This window comes from Magnolia sinica, chromosome 2, assembly GCF_029962835.1.
Source record: "Magnolia sinica isolate HGM2019 chromosome 2, MsV1, whole genome shotgun sequence".
In the NCBI taxonomy this organism is placed as follows: domain Eukaryota; kingdom Viridiplantae; phylum Streptophyta; class Magnoliopsida; order Magnoliales; family Magnoliaceae; genus Magnolia; species Magnolia sinica.
Window position 1 is genome coordinate 135,746,778 of NC_080574.1, and position 21,440 is coordinate 135,768,217.

The following is a 21,440-nucleotide window of genomic DNA, read 5'->3' on the forward strand; positions in this document are numbered from 1 at the left end:
TTCCTAAATATCGAGTTCATACTTGATACATCGCTAGTCACATCTTACTCACTTCATACCACAACTGTTTCATGGCCATCGAGTACTTTTCGCAGTCGTTTAGCCAATACAGGCTACCATAGGTTTTTATTTCTTTTCTGCTTAATTTGTTTTTGTAACGCCCCGAAAATCGGCACTCGAGTACATTGACTCTGGTCCTTAGTTTCCAGGTGTTAACCAAATGAAAACGCTAAATAAAAACGCACGTGTGTCCTCATTCAGATTCAAATTCATTTCACACATAGATAATCAGAGTTGCGTAATTCAACTTAGGATAACTAAAACAAGGTAAAGATAACAAAAGATTTACAAATATAGGGATAAGAGTAAAAATACAATTCCAATAATGATGATCGCCCACAATGGAGATTATAAAAGCCACAACGAACATGCAACAAAATTTACACATAAAGCACAGAACTAAAATAAAAGTAAGTTCTTTCAGCTTCGCCTGATGCTCCCAAGGCATCACGGCGAAAGTGCAAGTCGACCAAAGTCTACCCGTTAGAGGCCTTGGTAGAACTTGCATCAACAACAATGCCTGATTAGTGTTTTAAAACACCGTCCCAGGTGGGAGTGAGTAGCTAACTTAATGGTTCTATTAGTTCTAAATTACACATGTTATTAACTCAATCAACGCAGTTAATGATAAATAAGACATCAAACAATTTCTAAATACTCTTGTTAAATGCGTATATGAATATATGATATGATGAATGCTCTTTTCAAATAATACTTCTTCACATATGACTTCAACGCTTATTTCGCAAATACCAACACTTCCTCATCACATGATTCTAACGCCAAATCTCAATATCCTACTAATACGATGCGATTAATGCGTATGTTAGTCGAGTAATTATTAAATTCCATTCATCCAGCATATTAGCAAAGTTAGGATATCGACATCATATCACTAGTCCTTATTCGGATTACGTGGCTCGTCGCAGCGCGTGGCGGCTCTTCACCAGTGTCCCTTGATCTAAATTTAGGTATCACTTGTTTATTTCACAAATAAATGATTTTAAAGGTATGACATGATACTAAATATATGAGGATCAACTCGGTATAGGTCGTCACCTAAACACCGAGTATGATCACTCAGTTAAGAGGTGTGGGCTTGTTAAATAAAATCAAACCACCATAAAGGAAAGGGTTAGTCACTCAATTCCATTCACGCCCGAGTCGCTCAAATGATACTTTGGCACGTAACCATCGGCCGGATAATTTGACGGGGGTCCTTCGAACAATAGTCTATCACCTCTATCAGTGCTTACTGGTCACTACGGAGAGACTCATCACCCCGGCGTAGCCCGACAACTTAGATATGGTGTCCCATACCACCATGCCCGACTAATGAGTCTTAAGGGGATTGTATTGCACTAACGGTTATGAATGAATTATCCATTGAGGACGGGGTATCCTAGATTTAATTTGGTCGTATCATACATTATGAACATACATGATCAATCAGTTAATGGACTAATTTGATTGACCTTGGAGAACCTCAGCGTAACCGACATTGGGTGTAAGCATCCCGTGTAGTCTAGTTATTGTCAGTTGTCTGTGTTCACTCAGGTCGATTAAACAAGCCTAAGGTGGCAGCCCTAACTCAGGCCACCCGTTAATTTGGGCGATTTACCGACTGACTCATCATCGTAAAAATCATAAGCATCGCTATGAACTAAACATTACATCATGCAATTATAACATACATACTACTACGCAACGACCTATGCATTTCATTGAATATGTAAGCATCAATAGAGCAATACATTAACTTAGGCATTTCATCAAATATGTGAGCACTAATGGAATAATGGATCAATCACTTAGGCATTTCATCAAACATGTGAGCAACAATTGAGTAATACATTCATTGGAGCATTTAATCAAACACATGAGCATAAACATATCAACGCATTTAATATAGAATTCAATCAATCATATAATCATGCATATGCAAGTAATGACACATATTACAATCAAACACAAAATATGAACATGCTAGCTATTTACAAATCATTAACTGAGACCCTCAAGGGTCCATAAACCTAATTATAATGGTCCGCACCTCTAAGAAGAAACTCCGATTTTGAGCGCCTAGGTTTAGGGATTTGGAAAAAAATTATTAAATCAAAATCAAGAAATACCATTAATGACTAGAAATCTATACTAGGTTGCTTAATTGAAGGGTAAAATATAATTTTTACCTCCAATTCTTGGCATTGGTGGATTTGGTGGAGGTGTGGTAGTAGCTAAAGGTTTGGTTGAAGAAGTACCAACCCTACAAGCACTAAGATTTTCATCACACACACACACATACACACACACACACACACACACACACTTTCCATTCTCTATCTGTAACAGCCCGAATTTTCATGGCCAGAGTATGTACTCGTGCCCGAGGAAATCGGGTATTAATACTGTACAACTGGATGCTTTAAAATCGCACCCTTTTTTTTTCTTTCGTTTGTTTAGATTACATCCAGATACATTCAAGAAAGTAATCATACACGAGAATAAAATCAACTGTATTGATTATATTTCATCAGAGTAAAAGAATAATCATATGACCTCATAATGGGAGGTTTATTACAACATCAGAGTTCACAGCGAAAGTATAAAACTAAATAGTAAAACTGTCTTCTTAGTCTTTCAAGATAATCTTTTATAGGAAAGTAGTCTTCTACGTCTTTAATATGTATGTCACCTACATCATCTGTACGGTTGGGAGAGAGTCAATGGCCTACTCATAGTGAAGGTTATCCTTTAAGATTATCAATAATTCAAGAGATTCATAATAGGTAAAGTAAGGGTCTGATATGTCTCGTGCTTCACTAACACGAGGGTATCAGTATGCACAAACAACCTACATGAAATGCATGCCTAGCAAAGTATGTGGGGCTCATTATACGTAGTAATCATCACATTGTGGAATACGATTTATAGATAACCGACTTAACCCGCACTCTCACTATACGGATATTCGCCTGCATGGCCAATGCTACCGCGGATTTACGAGAACTCCTCAGAGCGCACAACACATGGGCTAGGTGAATTACGTGACACGATTTGTTCATGGAGTGACTATTTGCGAACATCCAATCCTGGGGTGATGTGGAACTGCATTAGAGAATTACCCACATCGAAATGTGCACCACTACCCGAAGGCTCAAGGACTTACATGCCCCAAGAGGGTCTCTACCCAGAGCGCATTACGTCCATGATAAAATATTTGAATCACTAGTTGTGATACATCTTACACATCACTTGCACTTATAGAGAATATAAACTGAATCATAACAAATATAACAGAATCTGAATAATTAAGAATATCAACTGAATTATGGAAGTTCTGGAATGGTAAGACACAAGCCCGACCTATAAAGATGGATAGTACGAGGCCAGCATAATAAAAAGAAGAATGACATTGGTCAACTCAACAAAAGTGGCAATGACCAACATAATAAGAAAAGAGTGACAATGGTCAACTCTATAATATGAAGAGTGGCAATGGCCAACTCAAATGAAGAGACGAGTGGCAGGGCCAACTCAAAAAGGTGATGAGGCAGGGGCAAGGCCTGCATCCATGGCCTCACACAAATTCAGAGAAATCTCTTATAATTGACATCATGTCGTAAACCCAAAGGGCCAATAATTGTAATGATAATAATGGAATCAATTGATAGGATAATTCTCAGGAAAATATAAACATAGAAGGCAAGATAAATCACATCATTAAATGTATGAAAAGGCATGATAACTCTCATCATCAAAAGTATGAAAAGGTAAGATAATTCATATCATAAAAGGCATGGAACGGCAAGATAAATATAGTAACGTAAATTAGTATAAGCTTAAAGGATAAAACCTTCACCTTTCAATCTTGATTTTGCTGTAACATTGTTAGATCGATGTTATCACCCTCTAACTCTAATAGAATCGATATGATTCATCTATTTAGGTTATTGTATTGTCTGGAATAATATAGTTAGGTTATGATTCAAACTAAGGCAGTCGGGTTATGTTAGGTCTAAGCTAATTTAATGATTTAATTTGAGAGTATAACCTACTTCCTTATAGAGGTGGGTATCTTCTCTTGTTCAACTCTTGAGCATGGAAGCCTAATTGTTAGGGATATTAGATGGAAATTTCTGACTAATACTTGCCATTAGGACAGTTGGACCTGACCCGATCTTGGACCCGAATCAGGTACTCAGTGAGTTACCATCTCATGCACAATACCCAATTCCCCTCTCTCTCTCTCTCTCTCTCTCTCTCTCTCTCTCTCTTTTCTTCTTTCCTTTTCTTCCCTTTCTTTCTTTCTTTTCCTTTCCTTTCTTTTCTTTCTTTCTCTTTTCCTTCCCTACTACTACCTCCAGCAGGGAATTGGAATTCGGTATAAACTGGTTTGACTCAGTGAGTCAAATCATTCTCTCCAACTTCCCCTTGATCTCTCTCTCTCTGTTCTGTTGCAGATGTCCTTGGGCAGTAGATGGCATCTTCTTCTATTCTTTTTCTTCTTCTTTCTCTGCTTTGCTGCTAGGTAGCCAGATTCTCTCTTTCTTGCTGATCAGACAGAGGGTCTGGACAAACCAGACTCTCATCTGCACTCTCTGTTCTGCTGGGATGTCTCCCTACTGCCGCTGATTGGTTGGAGCTCCCTCTCTCTCACTGCCTTCCTTCTTGCGGGTGGTAGAGCCTTTTATAGGCTGTCCGAATGTAACCTATGCAACAGGTCTGTCTTACGCAGTCCTTACGCAATTAGGACTGTGAAACTCCTTTTATGCAACTCCTTGTGTGCGCAGCGAAAGGAGAGAGATACCCCTGCTTCTTCCCTCCTTATCAACGTAAAGGGGATCGTTTTTGGACTGGACTCCACCTGGATGGTTTGGATTAGCCATCTGATTACGGGTTGGGCAACACTTCGGCCAAGGGAAGGACCTGTTTGATTTGCGTAAGGTTTCTGACTTCCGTTTCTTACCGCCGAATCCCGGACGAGGTTTCGTCTGGTTTTCTTGGTCAGTTTAGGAGATGAAAACCTAGGGTTTGATCCTCTTGATCTTCCGGCCATGATGAACGGTGTAGATTAACCCATCGGATGGTGATGGTGGGCCACAACAGTCCTCAAAATAGACGTTGTCCGTTAGTTTTGGCAGTGCAAAGATCCTCTTTTGGTCCGAGCTCGTGAGCACGACCGTGATCAGTATCCCATGCTACTTCTTGAGTTGGGACGGTTTCATCTGGGCTTCTTGATAGACAGTTTAGATCAAGGAGATGGTCGAAGATGGTGGCCCACTACGCCCTTCATACGGACGGTTGCATGCGAACGGAAAATAGGGAGAGAATGAAGGGATTTGGGTCATCCGTGTTTGACCGGGTCTCCCAGTCCAGTGTGCGGCGGTTGAACGTACCCCACATGTTTGCTTGCCCATGTGTGGGGCCCACGGTGCTTCTTGTGAGAAATCTATTTTGTCCATTCATTTTTTCATGTAATTTAAGGCGTTAGGCCCAAGATTGAAGTATATCCAAAGATCAGGTGGCCCCTAAATTGACGGTCAATAGCTGATCAATCAATTGGGTCACTTCTACTATGATCTAAGGGCTGAAATTTATTTTATACGGTTATTTTATGATGTAAGGGCATAATATGAAATCTCACATTGAACGGATAGTGGGAATCGTGTGATTTGGGAATCCCATAGCCTAGGCTAATGGCGTTCTTGTAATTATTGCTGATTTGGGGGTGTTTGTGAAATCTAATGGCTCCATATGATTTTAGACCCCTTTCTAAGCATTTCTTATGAAAGAACTTATATCTAAATCCTTAGGGTTGAAGGATTACACATCGAGTTGTCTTGGAATGTACACATGCTAATCCACATGATTGACAGTCGGATGACCTGATCTATGAATGAGGATCACTCACAATGGTTAGATTCGTGTCTGGGGATAGATGTAAGGTTAGGATAGTTGGATTTGATATCGTATACATGTACATAAGGTAAATTTCTAGGTAACGCTCGAGAACTTTCAATACTCGGTATTGAAAAGTTCGGGGCATTACACTGTCTCTTTCTTTTGTCTCCATCTCCCTCTTTCTCTTTCTCTTTTCCCTCACTCAAGCTAGGGTATGAAATTCATATGGGTGAAAGGGGTGCTCAAATGAGGGCATTATATAGTGCCAGAATTGATGAAAATGGGCTTAAGGGTGGATTTTTACTATACTAGCCCTAGAGGAGTGTGTTTCTAACCTTTGGGGCCTACTATGGGGTGTATGGGTCAATATCCACCGTTGGATAGTTGGCCCTAATGATGATCTATGTATAGACACAATTAGCCTGCCATTTGGATGCGTCAATCGACGGGTATGATCAGAAGTCTGTTCATCAGTCATTGATGGTCGATCGGAGCCGCGGCTATATGGATATATGCAAGATATTAACTTAAATTGTTGTCCTAAATTTGATTGTAATCTAACGGTCTGAAAGCCACAACTTGGGTAAAGATCGAACACAGATAAGTGACTTAAGTTCTTGGTTAATTTCAAGAATATTCGCACAACTCATGCATCGACCTTGCAAGTCCAAGTTGAGTGATTTGAGTCACGATCTCGACTTGATGTATCGTGATGGACATCAAGCCCACTATGACGAACATATTTCTATAGCCTCAGGTTTAGTGGCCCATTAACGAGCAGTTTAGAACTCGTTCAGATAATCAGGGCATTTCTGAATGAATTGGGTAGCGAGATTTCTTATCCACAATGATTAGAGTTTGAATTAGCTAAGTTCATAATGTGACTTATTTGCAACTAGCATAAATGACGATTCGATTATAATTACCTTAAGTCGTTGGTTCTTTGATTAAAATGATAAGTGGGTTAGTTTGGTTTATTGATTAAGATCTAACTCCTAATTGTCTTGACTTTTGGTAGATCTTTATTTAGTTACGGTTGTCTCAATTAGTCAGTGATATGTTGGGTAGATTTGGGCCCCATGTGAACAAATCATGTGGCTAAATTGGGTGTTTAAGTGATCGGCGGGATTCGTTGACTTCTTATATTTGATTAATTGGATTTATGCGGTTCTTTACCGATACCACCCGTGTATAGGCTCATTTCGAGCATCAAGGGCCAATAAGTGACAACGTAGGCTAGTTATATCGAAAGTTTTCAAGAGTTTTTGAAAATTCAAAATAGCAAAAATTCAGGATGCTACAGTTTTTCTCTTTTCCACTAATTATAGTGCTTTTACATTTTGATAAATAAAATTAACGATCAACCTTATTTTTAATTCTTCTAACTATTATTGGCTTAGAAACCTGGTACACTATGACTATTGAAATAAACTTTTTCATTTCGAAGGATTAACCCTTCATTTCTAAAATCGTACAATCGTTATAATAATTGGTGATTGAATAATCAGACCAAGCTTTATAGGTTTAGTCTTCATCCGGTTAGCTCAGTGCCTAGGGTCACAAGTGTTTAATTAATTTGAGTAGGGTATGACTTTAGTATGCTCGTCACTATTCCTAATCGCACATGTTTGACTGAATTCAGGTCATTCCTTAAACATGTGGCCATGTGTTCAAATTAAGCAACAACACAAACATGCTTTGCATGCCTCATAGCTAAATTAAATCCCGCCACATTCCAACACCAACAAGCCCTTGATTATGCTTGGTCACCATGCACTTGGTGTTCCTTGCCATGTACACCCAACTCCGTAGGCCCAACGTATAACTAGTTACAAAACTTTTAATCCACAACTATTTAGTGTGACAGTGAGATATTCTGTAATGTCATACTAACATATGCTAACTTCCACATCAAATTACATTGACTCATTTTCCATCATCTTTTGATCGTGATCATATAATTGTCGAATGTCTCAACTGTAGGCACTCGGTTTAGTTTTAGTCACGTGTGGTGTGTGCAGGCATGCAAGAACTGATTTTGCAGCTCGAGTCAAACCGAACAACTTAACCTCAAGCGCTAAATAGTCAGATACATCAAACATGAGCGTATATGACCGAAATCTGAGAAGATCGATCAACTATTTAACCACTTGTGATGGAACTATAAGATGATCATGCGATATTCAGAAAGTGGGTTTATTCCTCTGATGATGGGTTGCTTCTTGCCTTCCGTATGAAAGGACTTTAATATACAAGTGCAATCGAATAAAATAAAGATAAAAATACTTACAGTTGGTCACTGCGAGCAACTGCAAGAAGCCTTTTTGAGAGATGAACTTGTATTGAGAATGGAAATAGATGAGCACAAAAGCATAAACTTGAATTACAACCAAAAATAATTTGTTTGTTGGATTGGTACGAGATGATTTACTTTACCAATCTTTTCGTTATTTATAGATTTCTTCTACATCCTTCAAATACTTCTTTCTTTATTACAACAGTTGAATCATTGTCATGTTTGGTTTCTCATATCCTTTCGTCTCCTCTCCACACATGTCCTTGTCTAACTATTTTTTTCTCTTGACCGCTTTTGTCTCTTGGTCTTCTTAGTCGCCTCGTCATCAGATAACATGTAGGATGGTGTAGTTCAACACCAACTGTATTTCGTAGATCTTTTACATGCCATTTTTTTACTTGCAATGACATGTGTCATTTCCCAATGGGCTAATTTAGGATCACTAAGAAATGAGTGCAACATGATTACCATCAGGTAGTTGATTAGGTGCGAGGACAACCTCGTGGTGATAGAGGACTGTAGAATGGCCAAACTATGATGAGGCACGTTGGATTAATCAAGCGTTGTTTGTTTCTCAATAAATGACACATAGCAGGTAGATTTGTCGATCTAGGTTGTTCATATGGTTGATCCTGCCAGTCTTTTAATCGACAACAATGAGCTAATCGTAAGACTGTCAACCAATCTTCTCCGTTGTACATGTGACCATTTAACTGTTTTTATTTTGCCATCCATTATGACGCAGGGATGAACATGATGAGGTCAATCACCATATTCCTCAAGGTTAACTACTCCAAATCCACGGAGCTTCTCTGGACTCCTCACAGAGACTTCTCGGATCCACTAAAAAAAAAAGAAAAAAAAGAAATAATTTCTATAAATTCATAATTTGATTGATAGATAAAATAAACGATTTTACAACCTTTTAAATAGGGATACGTGCCTTGGAAGAAGTTTTGGAATTAAACTGCAACTAAAACTCCCAAAAATTCGTAACTTACTAATTTACTATTTATAGTAAGTGTCCTATGTAACTTAACCATGTTATTCTCCTAATTTTTCTAAATACTTTTTATGTTAGACACAACTCCTAAAGCTCAAAGGATGAAGAGTTACAATCAAACTAAAACTTACTATTAATAGTAAAAACGGAAATAAAATTGATTTTCAACTATCGATTTAATGGAATCTTGCAAATTTGATGTTGGCAACCCATTTATACCGGGTTGGTTGGCTAACGTAGCTTCTCATACCTCAAAATCATATATAGTACGTCGAGTAACTCATTCCGGTTTATGGTATATGTATGTTTCGAAGGTCTGGATGATTTCCACTTCCGATCAGGCCTTCTCCGGTTGGACATGAAAGTACTGTCTATGACATGCTCTACATCACATTAGAAGGCCACCTTTCATATACCCACAGTAATCCATCTGGATTCTTTTTTACCGTGGCCCATCAAAAGATTGGACGCACTAGAGGGACGATTTAGATCAACCACCCCTCTTCAGGGGAACCCTTAATCTCGAGCATTGGCCATTAATGGATTAAAAAAATCAGAATCGTTCATCTAGTGGGCCCTACATTGGACATGTCATATGTTGGGAGCGTTGCACAGAAACCTTAGGATCTCGCCTCCCAAAAACACTAGAATTATGGGATATTGTAAAGCAATGAAATAAATCAAAGCATAAACCATATGTCAGAAGAGATTTTTACGTGAAAAACCCTCAAGAGGTAAAAACCACGGGACCTCGTCCAGAGCAACAATTCACTATAAAGTAGAACGTTACAACCGATTACAAGCACATGCCGCTTGGATCAAACCTTCTTCGCTCACGCAGGAGTGGATGAACAATAAGAGATAAAGAAAATGGAGAGATCTTACTGATCACGAGGACGTAGAAGCGCTGAGACGTCGATCGCAAAGTAAATCACCTCTACAAGCAGAATCTCTCTTCCACAAGCTTCATCTCTCTCTCACACATTTGATAGCCCTAAACCCTTTAGCAAACCCTGACAAAGTTTTAGGAAACTCTCTTGCATTGCCCTAAAATAATCCTAGGACCCCTATTTATAGTTTAGGCAACTCCCTTTCACACCTCTTGCGAAACTGGCTTAGATTTACGCAGTCCGCACCAAATCCGGACTGAATCTACGTAACTCTCGACTAGTCGAGCTGGGTGCTCGACCAGTTGAGGTCAGTCGAGCCTGACCTTGACTGGTCGAGCACCATGAGATTCTAAAATCAAAAACTCGCTGGACTTTGAGTCGAGCACCACTTGACCAGTCAAGCAGCTCACTCGACGGTCGAGCAGCTCGGACTAAGGAGGAAAAATTCCATCAAATCTCTCCCTTTCCGACTCAGGAGGAATTCACCTTCTTCAAGCCTGCCAGGTTTCTACAAACCTTAAACTTACCCTTGAGCAATGCCTTGGTTATCATGTCTGACTCATTATCGTCCGTGTGGACCTTCTCAAGCTGTAACACCTTCTGTTCCAAAGTATCCCTGATCCAGTGATACCGAATCTCTATGTGCTTCGACTTGGAGTGCTGACTTGGATTCTTGCTCAAGTGTATAGCACTTTGACTATCACTATAGACCACGAGCTGCTCTTGCTTCAGGCTAAGTTCTTGTAAGAACCTCTTTATCCAAAGTATCTCTTTACATGCCTCTGTGACCGCAATGTACTCGGCCTCTGTTGTCGACAATGCTATGACCTTTTATAGCTTGCTCTGCCAAGAGACCGCTCCCCTTGCAAACGTGAACATGAACCCCGATGTAGACTTCATGGAGTCTATATCACCTACCATATCTGCATCTGTGCAGCCTTCTAACACAAGTTTTCTGTCACCATAGCATAAACTCAACCTGGATGAGCCTCTTAGATATCGTAATATCCATTTCACTGCTGCCTAATGTTCTTTGCCAGGATTGGCAAGATACCGGATGACAACACCAATCGCATATGCTATGTCTGGGCGTGTACACATTATAGCATACATCAAACTTCCTACCGCTGATGCGTAGGGTATCTTCTTCATCTCATCCATCTCTGCCTTCATCTTGAGACACTACCTGTCGCTCAATCTGAAGTGACTATCCAGTGGAGTACTGACCGGCTTCGCTACATTCATATTGAATCGCTCTAAGATTTTCTCAATATACCGCTCTTGTGACAACCAAAGCTTTTTACTGCTTCTGTCATGGGTTATCTCCATTCATGAGATCTGTTTAATCGGGCCCAAGTCTTTTATCACAAACGACTTGCCTAACTCATATTTCAACTTGTCAATCTTCTTGATGTCTCTACCCATAATGAGCATGTCATCAACGTATAACAACAGAACTAAGAAATCATCATCTGAGAACTTGCGTGTGAACACACAGTGGTCCAACTCCATTTTGTCATATCCATGCTTTAACATGAACGAGTCAAACTTCTTGTACCATTGCCTTGAAGCTTGTTTCAGCCCATACAGGCTCTTCCTTAGCATACACACCATATGCTTTTTGCCTTTGACTTCGAACCTCTTTGGTTGGTGCATGTAGATCTCTTCGTCCAAGTCATCATGGAGAAAGATAGTTTTAACATCTAACTGTTCTATCTCCAGATCCATGCTAGGCGTTAACCCAAGCAACACCCGTATAGATGTCATCTTCACCACTGGTGAGAATATCTTCTCGAAGTGTATACCTTTTTTTCTAACCAAACCCTTTCACCATAAGTCTAGTCTTGAACCTTGTTTGTGAATTCTTTTACTCAACCTTCTCTCTGAACACCCACTTGTTGCTCAGAGCTTTCTTACCCTTAGGCAATTTCATCATATCATAGGTATGTTTCTTATTCAAGGATTTTATCTCCTCTTGCAAAGCTTTCAACCACTCCCCCTTATGCTGTCGGATCTTCTAGCTCTCCCCTATCAGTGAGCATAATGTATTCATGCGGCGAGTACCTCTTGGAAGGATGTCTGTCCTTAGATGACCTCCTCACTTGTGGCTCAACAGGTGGATCAAGTGGGGGTTGCTCCCCCTGTCCATTTTTTATAAAAACTCCCTCATCCTCTGCACCTTACTGTACTCTCCCATCATCAGGCACCACGGGAGGAATAATCGGATCCATGTCCTTTAGCTCACATGAACTAGATTGGGTCTCCTATAACTTACAAATGTCTTTTATACATTGATCTTTAAAGAAAACCATATCTCTACTCCTAAGAAGCTTCTTCTCGGTCAGATTCCACAATCTGTAGCCGAAATTTTTATCACCGTACCCCAAGAACACACATTGCCTGATTTTCATATTGAGCTTAGACTTCTCGTCTTTTGGTACGTGAATGGATGGCCTGCATCCAAACACCCTGAGGTGACTGTACGATGGATTTTGTTCAGTCCACACCTTCTAAGATACTTCTCCATTCAACGGGGCTGATGAAGACCTGTTTATCAAATATACTGCCGTGTGCATTGCTTCTCTCCAGAACATCTTGGGCAACTTTACATGGGATAACATGCATCTGATTCTCTACAATGGTGCGACTCATTCACTCAGCCACACCATTATGCTGGGGGGTCTTGGGAACCGTCTGTTCATGCCGTTTACCCAGGGACTTACAATACTCATGAAAGTCACCGATGTATTCACCACCATTATCAGTGCAGATGCACTTCAATGATCTACCTGTCTCTCTCTCGACCATAGCATGAAACAATTTAAACACACAAAAGACTTCGTCTTTGGATTTCAAAGCGTAAGCCCAAACCCTCTTAAATGCATCATCTATAAAAATGACAAAATACAATGCCCTACCCAAGGTTTTTGTCCTCATAGGACCACAAACATCAGAATAAACCAAATCTAATGCATGTAATTTATTAACATGAGAAGTATATTTAACAAATGAAACTCTATACTGTTTCCCTGATAAACAGTCAATACAGGTTTTGAGAGGTATACTTGTCACGTCTGGAAGGTGTTGCTTCTTTGCTAGTAGCTGAAGCCCTTTTTCACTCATGTGGCCTAGACGCCTATGCCACATGTCAATAGTTGAATCTTCCGATGTGTTCAACCCACCCTTGCACATACTGACACTTGTTTTGTGAAGGGTGCAACACTTCTTTCCTCTGACTGCGATCAACGAAACTTTGATGAGCTTCCAGCCTTCCTCATCGACATCAAGTTGAGGCGAAGGTCTGGAATGTGCCTCACATCCCTGAGAACCAATGTGCAACCCACATCAGTCTTCACACAATTATCATTGACCCCTATGATCTTCAATATACCAGAATTTCTCATCTTCACGGTCTCATAATCACTTAACTTGTAGCTTGTGAAGAAATCCTTACATGGAGTCGTATGAAACGAGGCTCCCGAGTCTATCACCCAGTTGGTGTCCTGACTCGTAGCCGTGAGACAAACATCATGATCTACTGAAAGAATAACTACAACATCGCCATTTGAAGCGACTGTAGTGGAGTCTGATTCATTTTCCTTCTTATTTCCTTTTACTTTCTTGTCGTTTTTCTTCTTACGACATTCATGCTTGTAGTGGCCCTTCTTGCCACAATTATAGCATTTAACATCCTTCCTACTGCTCGACTTGCCTTTTAATTTATCTCAGGCTTTCCCGCCCTTTTTGTTCTTTCCTCTCCCCCATTTTTGTGTCACAAGGGCCTCTTATTAAGTAGACCCCTGAGACTTCCTCTTTGTCTCCTCATTGAAGAGACAACTAATTACTTATTCCATGGACACATTTCTGTCTGGCGCGGAGTTACTTAGAAACACCACTAATGTCTCCCAACTATCAGGCAATGAGCTAAGCAATAGTAAAGCCTGTAGTTCATCGTCCAGAACCATCTTCATAGCGGAGAACTGGTTCAATATACGGAAGGTTTTTAGTTGCCAATAACTAATGTTTCCTATGGTGTTGTCCACCTGAAATTTATATTTCCTTTATTTTGGACCATGCTTTAAAATAAGTTAGGAAAAGATATGAATGATATAGATATACATTGCATACATGGAGAAATAAATGGATGGTGTGGATATACATTGCATACATCGAGATGGGCCATACGGTCAAGGTCACACCCACATCCAAGTCACTCTCCGAAAAGAAAGCGGCGTGCGGGTAAGTCCACAAAAATTAATGTACTTGACTTTGTGGTTTCAAGGCTTGGATTAGCCTGATGCAACCCACTGGATGGCTTCAATGTTGGGAGTGTTGAATAAAAACCTTAGGATCTCGCCTCCCAAAAACACTAGAATTATGGGATATATTAAAGCAATGAAATAAATCAAAGCATAAATCACAAGACACAAGAGACTTTTACGTGGAAAACCCTTAAAGATGTAAAAACCACGAGACCTCTTCCAGAGCTACAATTCACTATAAAGTATAACATTACAACCGATCACAAGCACATACCGCTTAGATCAAACCTTCTTCACTCACGCAGGAGTAGATGAACAATAAGAGAATAAAGAAAATGGAGAGATCTCACCTATCATGAGGACGTAGAAGCATTGAGACATCGACTGCGAAGTAGATCACCTCTACGAGCAGAATCTCCATTTCACAAGCTTCCTCTCTCTCTATCTCTCTCTCTCTCTCTCACCTTTGATAGCCCTAAATCTTTTAGCAAACCCTTGCAAAGCTTTAGGAAACTCTCTTGTATTGCCCTAGAATAACACAGTCCGCACTAAATCCGGACTGAATCTGCGTAACTCTTGACTAGTCGAGCTGGGTGCTCGACCGGTCGAGCCGGGTGCTCGACCGGTCGAGCCTGATCTTCGACTGGTCGAGCACCATGGGATTTCAAAACCAAAAACTCGCTGGACTTTGAGTTCAGCAGCTCGGACTGTGGAGAAAAAAATCCCATCACTATAATCCAACTGATCAGTGACCTCGTATCTAGACCACCCTTAATTTTGTAACCATCTGTTCGTAAGCAACCAATGAGATGGCCCTGGAAGGAGCTAAAAATAAATAAATAAATAATAATAAAATAAAATAAAATTTATGGAAGAGGTAATATATAATGCTCAGGCCCGACCATTGTTCAATGATCCAAAATGGTAGATATCATGGGCCAGGCCATGGGTGGCCCATACGCTAAAAATCTTCCATATATTGAAAAGTCCAAAGGCTTTCAACCAGCAGCGGAGAAAGAAATATTCACATATCACACATCAACATTTCCCATTCAACCTATATAAGGCCACGTATTTTATGGCTCGGATCTTCCAATTTTGGGATTTTTGGTACATACGCTATCCATGGTAGATCCCATGGTTTCAACGTTTTAGATCATTGAACAATGAAGAAATATGGATGATACAGTCACCAAGTTATCTACACCGTCAAAATTTTTGGACGGCCAATGCAGTCCCTTTAATGAATATATTATTTCAATTTCTCCTGAACATAATGTCAATGGTACGTTCTACCATTTTCACGGTTCGGATTCTCCACCCAACTGACACAATATCAGAAAACTAAAACGTTGTATGTTATAATTCAGCTACAACGTTGTATGGAAACCATTTTGACACCCCCGTCAAGCTTTCGACACGCATTTGACACCTACCTGATATCTTACACATTACTGCAATGCACTCAATGGTCCAAACGTCTTTTTCCACGTATCTCCGAGACAAAAGCCCCACGCACGGTCTCAAGTGCCAAAACAATCCCCTCCCAAATCTTCCATTTCTTTCTCATCTCCTCCATCCAATTCCAGATGAAAATGGCCACAATTTTCATCCAACCAATCTCAGCCATCCTTTTCTTGATCATGGTCACGAAATTCCCGATCGCAGAAACGTCCGATGCAGCAAATTCCAATAAGATTCAATACAATTCGCCATCGCCTCCGACTGAATGCGAGTACCCATGTCTGCCGCCGCCCACATCGACCGCCACGCCGAACGGTCCACCACCATCCCCACCATCTCCGCCTTCCGGGTTGGGCTCTTACAATCCGCCTCCGGCGACAGGAGGTTATTATTACCCCCCACCTTCTGGATATTTACCTTATGGCCCACCACCATATCTTACTTACCCTGGACCTCCTCCTCCTGATCCAATTCTACCTTATTTTCCTTTCTATTCCAGAAAATCGCCTCCCTCATCATCGGCGATCGCCATCGGTAACAATCCTACGGTTGTGATTTTGCATTTGATCTTCTTGGGCTTTTTTCTAAGTTAATGATTTTTTTTTTTTTTTTTTGGGATTAGTGTAATGAGTGATGAATATGGTAGAAATTCCACAGTAGTTCTGTGTCTGCGGATACCACTAGCATGGTGCAATCGTCGACCGTACACGTGGCTTTCATTCACACTCATCTGGAACGTGGGTCCTATGGTGGATGTAACATGGAATGAAATTTATAATTATTAGACGATCTTACCCGTTTAATTTCTCCCCGTTGATTTTCGACCATGTTTATTTTATGGTCACCGATTGGATGGTTATGATTGTTTGATCAGTGTGATTTTGGGACTAAGATTCATCCATGAGGGTGAGCACAATTTGGTCGGTGTGGATTGGCGTGCATGTATGCCATATGTACGGTGGATGAGTTGTAGTAACCCTTTGTGTTTTTTTTTTTTGAAATGGTGGGTAATGGATGAAATGAAAGTGGACTAAAAGGAGGTTAGAAAGAGACTTTCGAGGAAGAGAATGAATGTTTGGTAGTATCATTCTTTCAAATCTCAATAAACTGTAATTGTGTTACAACGATTTTGTTACATGTGCTACAGAACCGTGCCCGAGCACCCTTAATCGAGTGCCTATGATCAGATCCAACCCGTCCATCTGGCACGTTGCACCATTTTCACTATGGAAACGAAAAATCAGGCTGCTCCAAAACTTAGGTAGACCACACTGTAGGAAACAACTCAGACAATTAGTTGTGTGGGGCTACCAAATTGTTTATATGACGTCCAGTACATTCAACTGAAGCTTTTAACAAGGATCGAAGAACCTCCAAAATTTCCGCTATTTTAAAATTCAGATGAACATGAATTTAAAGGTTTTAGGCATGGTTTTACATTATTCTTTGTACCAAGGTACTCCCGAGCATTGGGCCTGCCTGATTTTTGGCATTAAGGCAAGGAATAAAGCGGCTCGTCTCACAGAGATGGTGGGTCTTATGACTTGTGTACATAAAATCATTTCTCTCACAGAGATGGTGGGTCTTATGACTTGTGTACATAAAATCATTTCTCCTAACTACTATTGATGCATAAATCTGGTTAGCCTTCCTTGTGCCCGTGAAGAACAAATAAAGAAGATCTTGGCTCATGCCGGAGACCCTCCGATACATAAGTCAGAAATCTGGGTCTAGTTGAATGTCGAGGGTTTAAGGCTAGAGATTGTGCGTACCTCTCCCTTTTGGGGATATTCGTATTTATAAATGAGAAGAGGCGGTGGCGTAGGGGTGCAATCGTTCCTGCTTTGGCAGAGACAAAATACTAGGAGGATTCTGAGTTTGCGCGCGGCGGAGATCCTTCTAGATCTTCAGCAAGGAGAACCGTGTTGGAGATGGTCTTCGGGATTTTCGGCGCGGATCACGGACAAACAACAACTCCGGCTAGGTCGTGCTTGGTCTACTGTTGGGGCCGAGCTTGACATGATGGTGAGAGGCTGAGCTCTTCTTGCTTGGGCTCTGATCCGATGAAGTTAGACTCGGCATATTCACTGAAGTCGGGCTCATAATATTTGCTAAGGTCAAGCCTGACATATTTGCTAAGTTTGAGCTTAGCATATTAGGTGAGGTCGAGCTCGGCATATTTGTTGGGGTCGAGCTTGACAGCCGAACTCGACCTGATGGTGGGAGATGGGGTCTTCGTGCTGGTTGGATGAGAGGTGAGGGTGCTTGGACCGTTGGATTGCACCTGTTGCCATTAAGACACCCGACCTGACCCGTTGACGATAGGTAGGCATATTTTCCCCATAACACCTACTATTAGGGAATTACATCATTAAGAATAACAATCAATCGTATTTATACACATGCATTTAGTGGGCCTAATAACTATGGCTATTTGTAAAAAATCACTTCAATTAATTGTCTTTGGACCATTAAATATTTTTCATTTTTATGTCATTGTTTTAATAACCACTGGTGGGATAGATAAGGATGTCTAATAGGTGTGATTTTTATAAACATTCAGTCCTTGTCAGGTCTTGTGGATGAATGGACTTGATTGCCAGACAAATATGTCACTTGGATTAAAGAATGATGATGGCTTTACATGATATTCAAGTTACTCTTTTTGTGTTTTACTTTCACGCCATTTTTTTTTTGAGGAACCGTCCCTTGAGGGAGCGGATTGCGTCCTACCCCGCCCAGACGGTAATCCGTCCGGGCAGGGCTCTGTGGGGCCCACAGAGATGTAAGTGTTTTATCCATGCCGTTCATTGCTTTTATCATACCATTTTAAGTTACGATCTTAAAAATGAAGCAGGTCCACAGCTTCAGTGGACCACAACAAAAGAAGCTGCAGTGATAATGACACCCACCGTTGAAACCTTTCTATGGGCCACTGTGATGTTTTTTAACCATCCAACCTATTAAGAAGTTCATGTAGACGTGAATGAAGTGAAAACACAAATATAAGCTTGATCCGAAAACTTCTCCAGCTCCTAAGAACTTTTTAATGGTGGACGTTTAATCCCCACTTTGTGGTCCATTGGAGCTGTGGACCTGCCTCATTTTAGGAGTCATATCTTAAACTGATCTGAGAAAATAGATGAACGGCGTGGATAAAACACTTACATCACGGTGGGCCGTTTTCAAGAGGACATCCTGTTTTCATCAAGGTGGGCCGTTTTAAGAGAATGGAAGAGAAAATTAAATTAAAATAAAATGAAGTGCGAAAATGTTTTAAAATTTTCTCCAAAAAGGGGCTACCATGCAGGAAGGCCGTTTTCCAAAGGACATCCTGTTTTCGAGAGAGAGATTGGGTGGACATCCCGTTTGAGAGAGAGAGAGAGAGAGATTTTGGGTGGTTAACCAAACCCCACCTACTTAGCTAGTGGAAAAGCTTTTATTTGCCATCTAACTTATTCATAAAGTCATGTAACACAAGAGGAAGGGATAACATAAATATCAGCTTGATCTAAAACTTTTGTGGCCGGTGAGAAGTTTCAATGTTAGGCGTTCAATTCCCATTATTTCTTTGCCATGTTTCCCTTCTCATTGTATCTCCATCATTTTTTGCTCTCCAACCTAGCCGCCACCTCAATGTATGCATGGTATATGTACCCCCTGTATCTATTAGGTTGGCTTATTTTAAGGCATGGTCTAAAAAATGGAGTACATAAAAATTTCAAGTTGACCACCTCAAAGGATTTGGTGGTCACGGACAATTAAAAAGTTAGTATGACCACAAAAGTTTTGGATCAAGCTAATATTTATTTTTTTCCTTCATCCGAGTCCATGTCACCTTATCAACAAGTTGGATGACAAGTAAATACTATGGTGTATCTTAAGAAGTTTTTAATGATGGGCATTCAATGACCACTATTTTCCTGTGTTGTGGTCCACTTGAAATTTATATTAAACTGAAAAATAAATTAAAGGCATGATATATAATGTGTACATTGAGGAGGGCCCACATGCATGGTCCTGCCCACGTCATTGGTTCCATATGGCAGCTAAAATGGATGGACGGCCTGTATAAAACACATCTATGATTATGGTGTTCACAGAACTTTTCCACGGGCTAGCTGGATGATGTAGGGGTCACCAGCCAATCCGCTGCGTGCGGGCAGGGATGCATGCTTTGCGGACATTCAAGCTGATAGAGGAGCTGCAGTAGAAAATAGAAATGCTTGGAAACGGATTGGCTAGTCCCGCTGCCCCAATGACTGGTGGTCGGTGCTCTGTGGGCACCACCATCATTTATGTGTTTCATCCATGCTGTCCATCTATTTTTATAGATAATTTAATGTTATAAAGAAAAAAATTAGGAATATCCCAATCTCAATGGACCACATTACAGGAAACAATATTGAATGAACCTAGACAATTAAAATCTTTTTGGAGGCGATAAAAGTTTTGCATCAAGCTGATCTTTATTTTTTTCCATTCATCTGGGTCTTTATGACCTAATCAACAGATTGATGTCAAATAAAAAGTACAGTGGGCCTTAGGTGGATTTTAATGGTGGATATCCAATCACTATTATTTTCCTGTGGTGTGCTCCACCTGAGATTTATTTCCCTCTCATATCTTTTTGTGAGTATTAAAATGATCTCTAAAAATAGATGAACGGAATGGATGAAACACATACATCATGGTGGGCCCCACAGAGCACCGACCATCAGCCACCGGGCTGGTGGCAGGGGGAGTAGCCAATCCGTTTCCAAAATGGCTTCCGGTTGGGGATTGCTTTTGAAGCTTCAAAAGGTGATATTGACAAGTGTCCTCTTTTTCTTGAGAAACACGTTATTGGCTGGAAAATTACAATTTAGCCCTTTCCTGGGTCAACTGGGCCGGCTCGGCCCCAGCCAGACTTAACGGTCCATGTCTGACGCCACGTGAACATTAATCCAGCTGTGTTAATGAGCCGCAATGATCTGGGCCCACCAATTATCTTTTTCATACTCAAGCTTTGATCCATTCCATTACTTATCTGTCCGTTAAAAGTGCAGGTCTAGACCCAACGGTGGAGATGATTGTATCGAGCAAAGTGTAACGCGTCATGGGCTCCAGCCAGCTTGTGGATCCTCTGGCCCAACTAATCATGGGGCCGGATGGGACTTAAGAGTCTTAGGCCCAACTGGTTAATTGGGGCCCATGGTGATGCGTAATGTGCATTTAGCTGTGAGAATGTCTCACATGTAGAGGTGTACACGAGTTGAACTGGGTTGAGCTTGGCACAACTCAACTGAGCTTGGTCAGTAGCTGGGGCTAGTTCGAGTTAAGATCAAGCTTGTGTAGCATTTTCATAAATATATATAGTTCACTTTCAATTTCTTTTATATATATATATATATATATATATATATATATATATATATATAAAACAAAAGCATCTGATTACAGATATTTTATCAAACACTTTATAGGCAACATCAAAATTAAGAAAAAATGGTATTTGTTTCATATACATACCTTCCTTACCATCGGCCAACACTTCGTTGAGTTATTTCATCAAACACTTA

The 21,440-nt window shown here is 40.5% G+C and overlaps 1 protein-coding gene across 1 annotated transcript; it reads left to right on the plus strand.

The window, feature by feature from the left end:
- Positions 1 to 15,899: 15,899 nt before the first annotated feature.
- LOC131237795 (extensin-like) lies at positions 15,900 to 16,538 on the plus strand. The gene has a single exon (XM_058235789.1). The coding sequence runs from the start codon at positions 16,005 to 16,007 to the stop codon at positions 16,470 to 16,472; it is 468 nt and encodes a 155-aa protein (XP_058091772.1). The 5' UTR covers positions 15,900 to 16,004; the 3' UTR covers positions 16,473 to 16,538.
- The last annotated feature ends 4,902 nt before the right edge of the window (positions 16,539 to 21,440 follow it).

Bases quoted from the DNA above. Each gene is read 5' to 3' on its own strand.
- LOC131237795 (XM_058235789.1), top strand. From the start codon at position 16,005: ATGAAAATGGCCACAATTTTCATCCAACCAATCTCAGCCATCCTTTTC.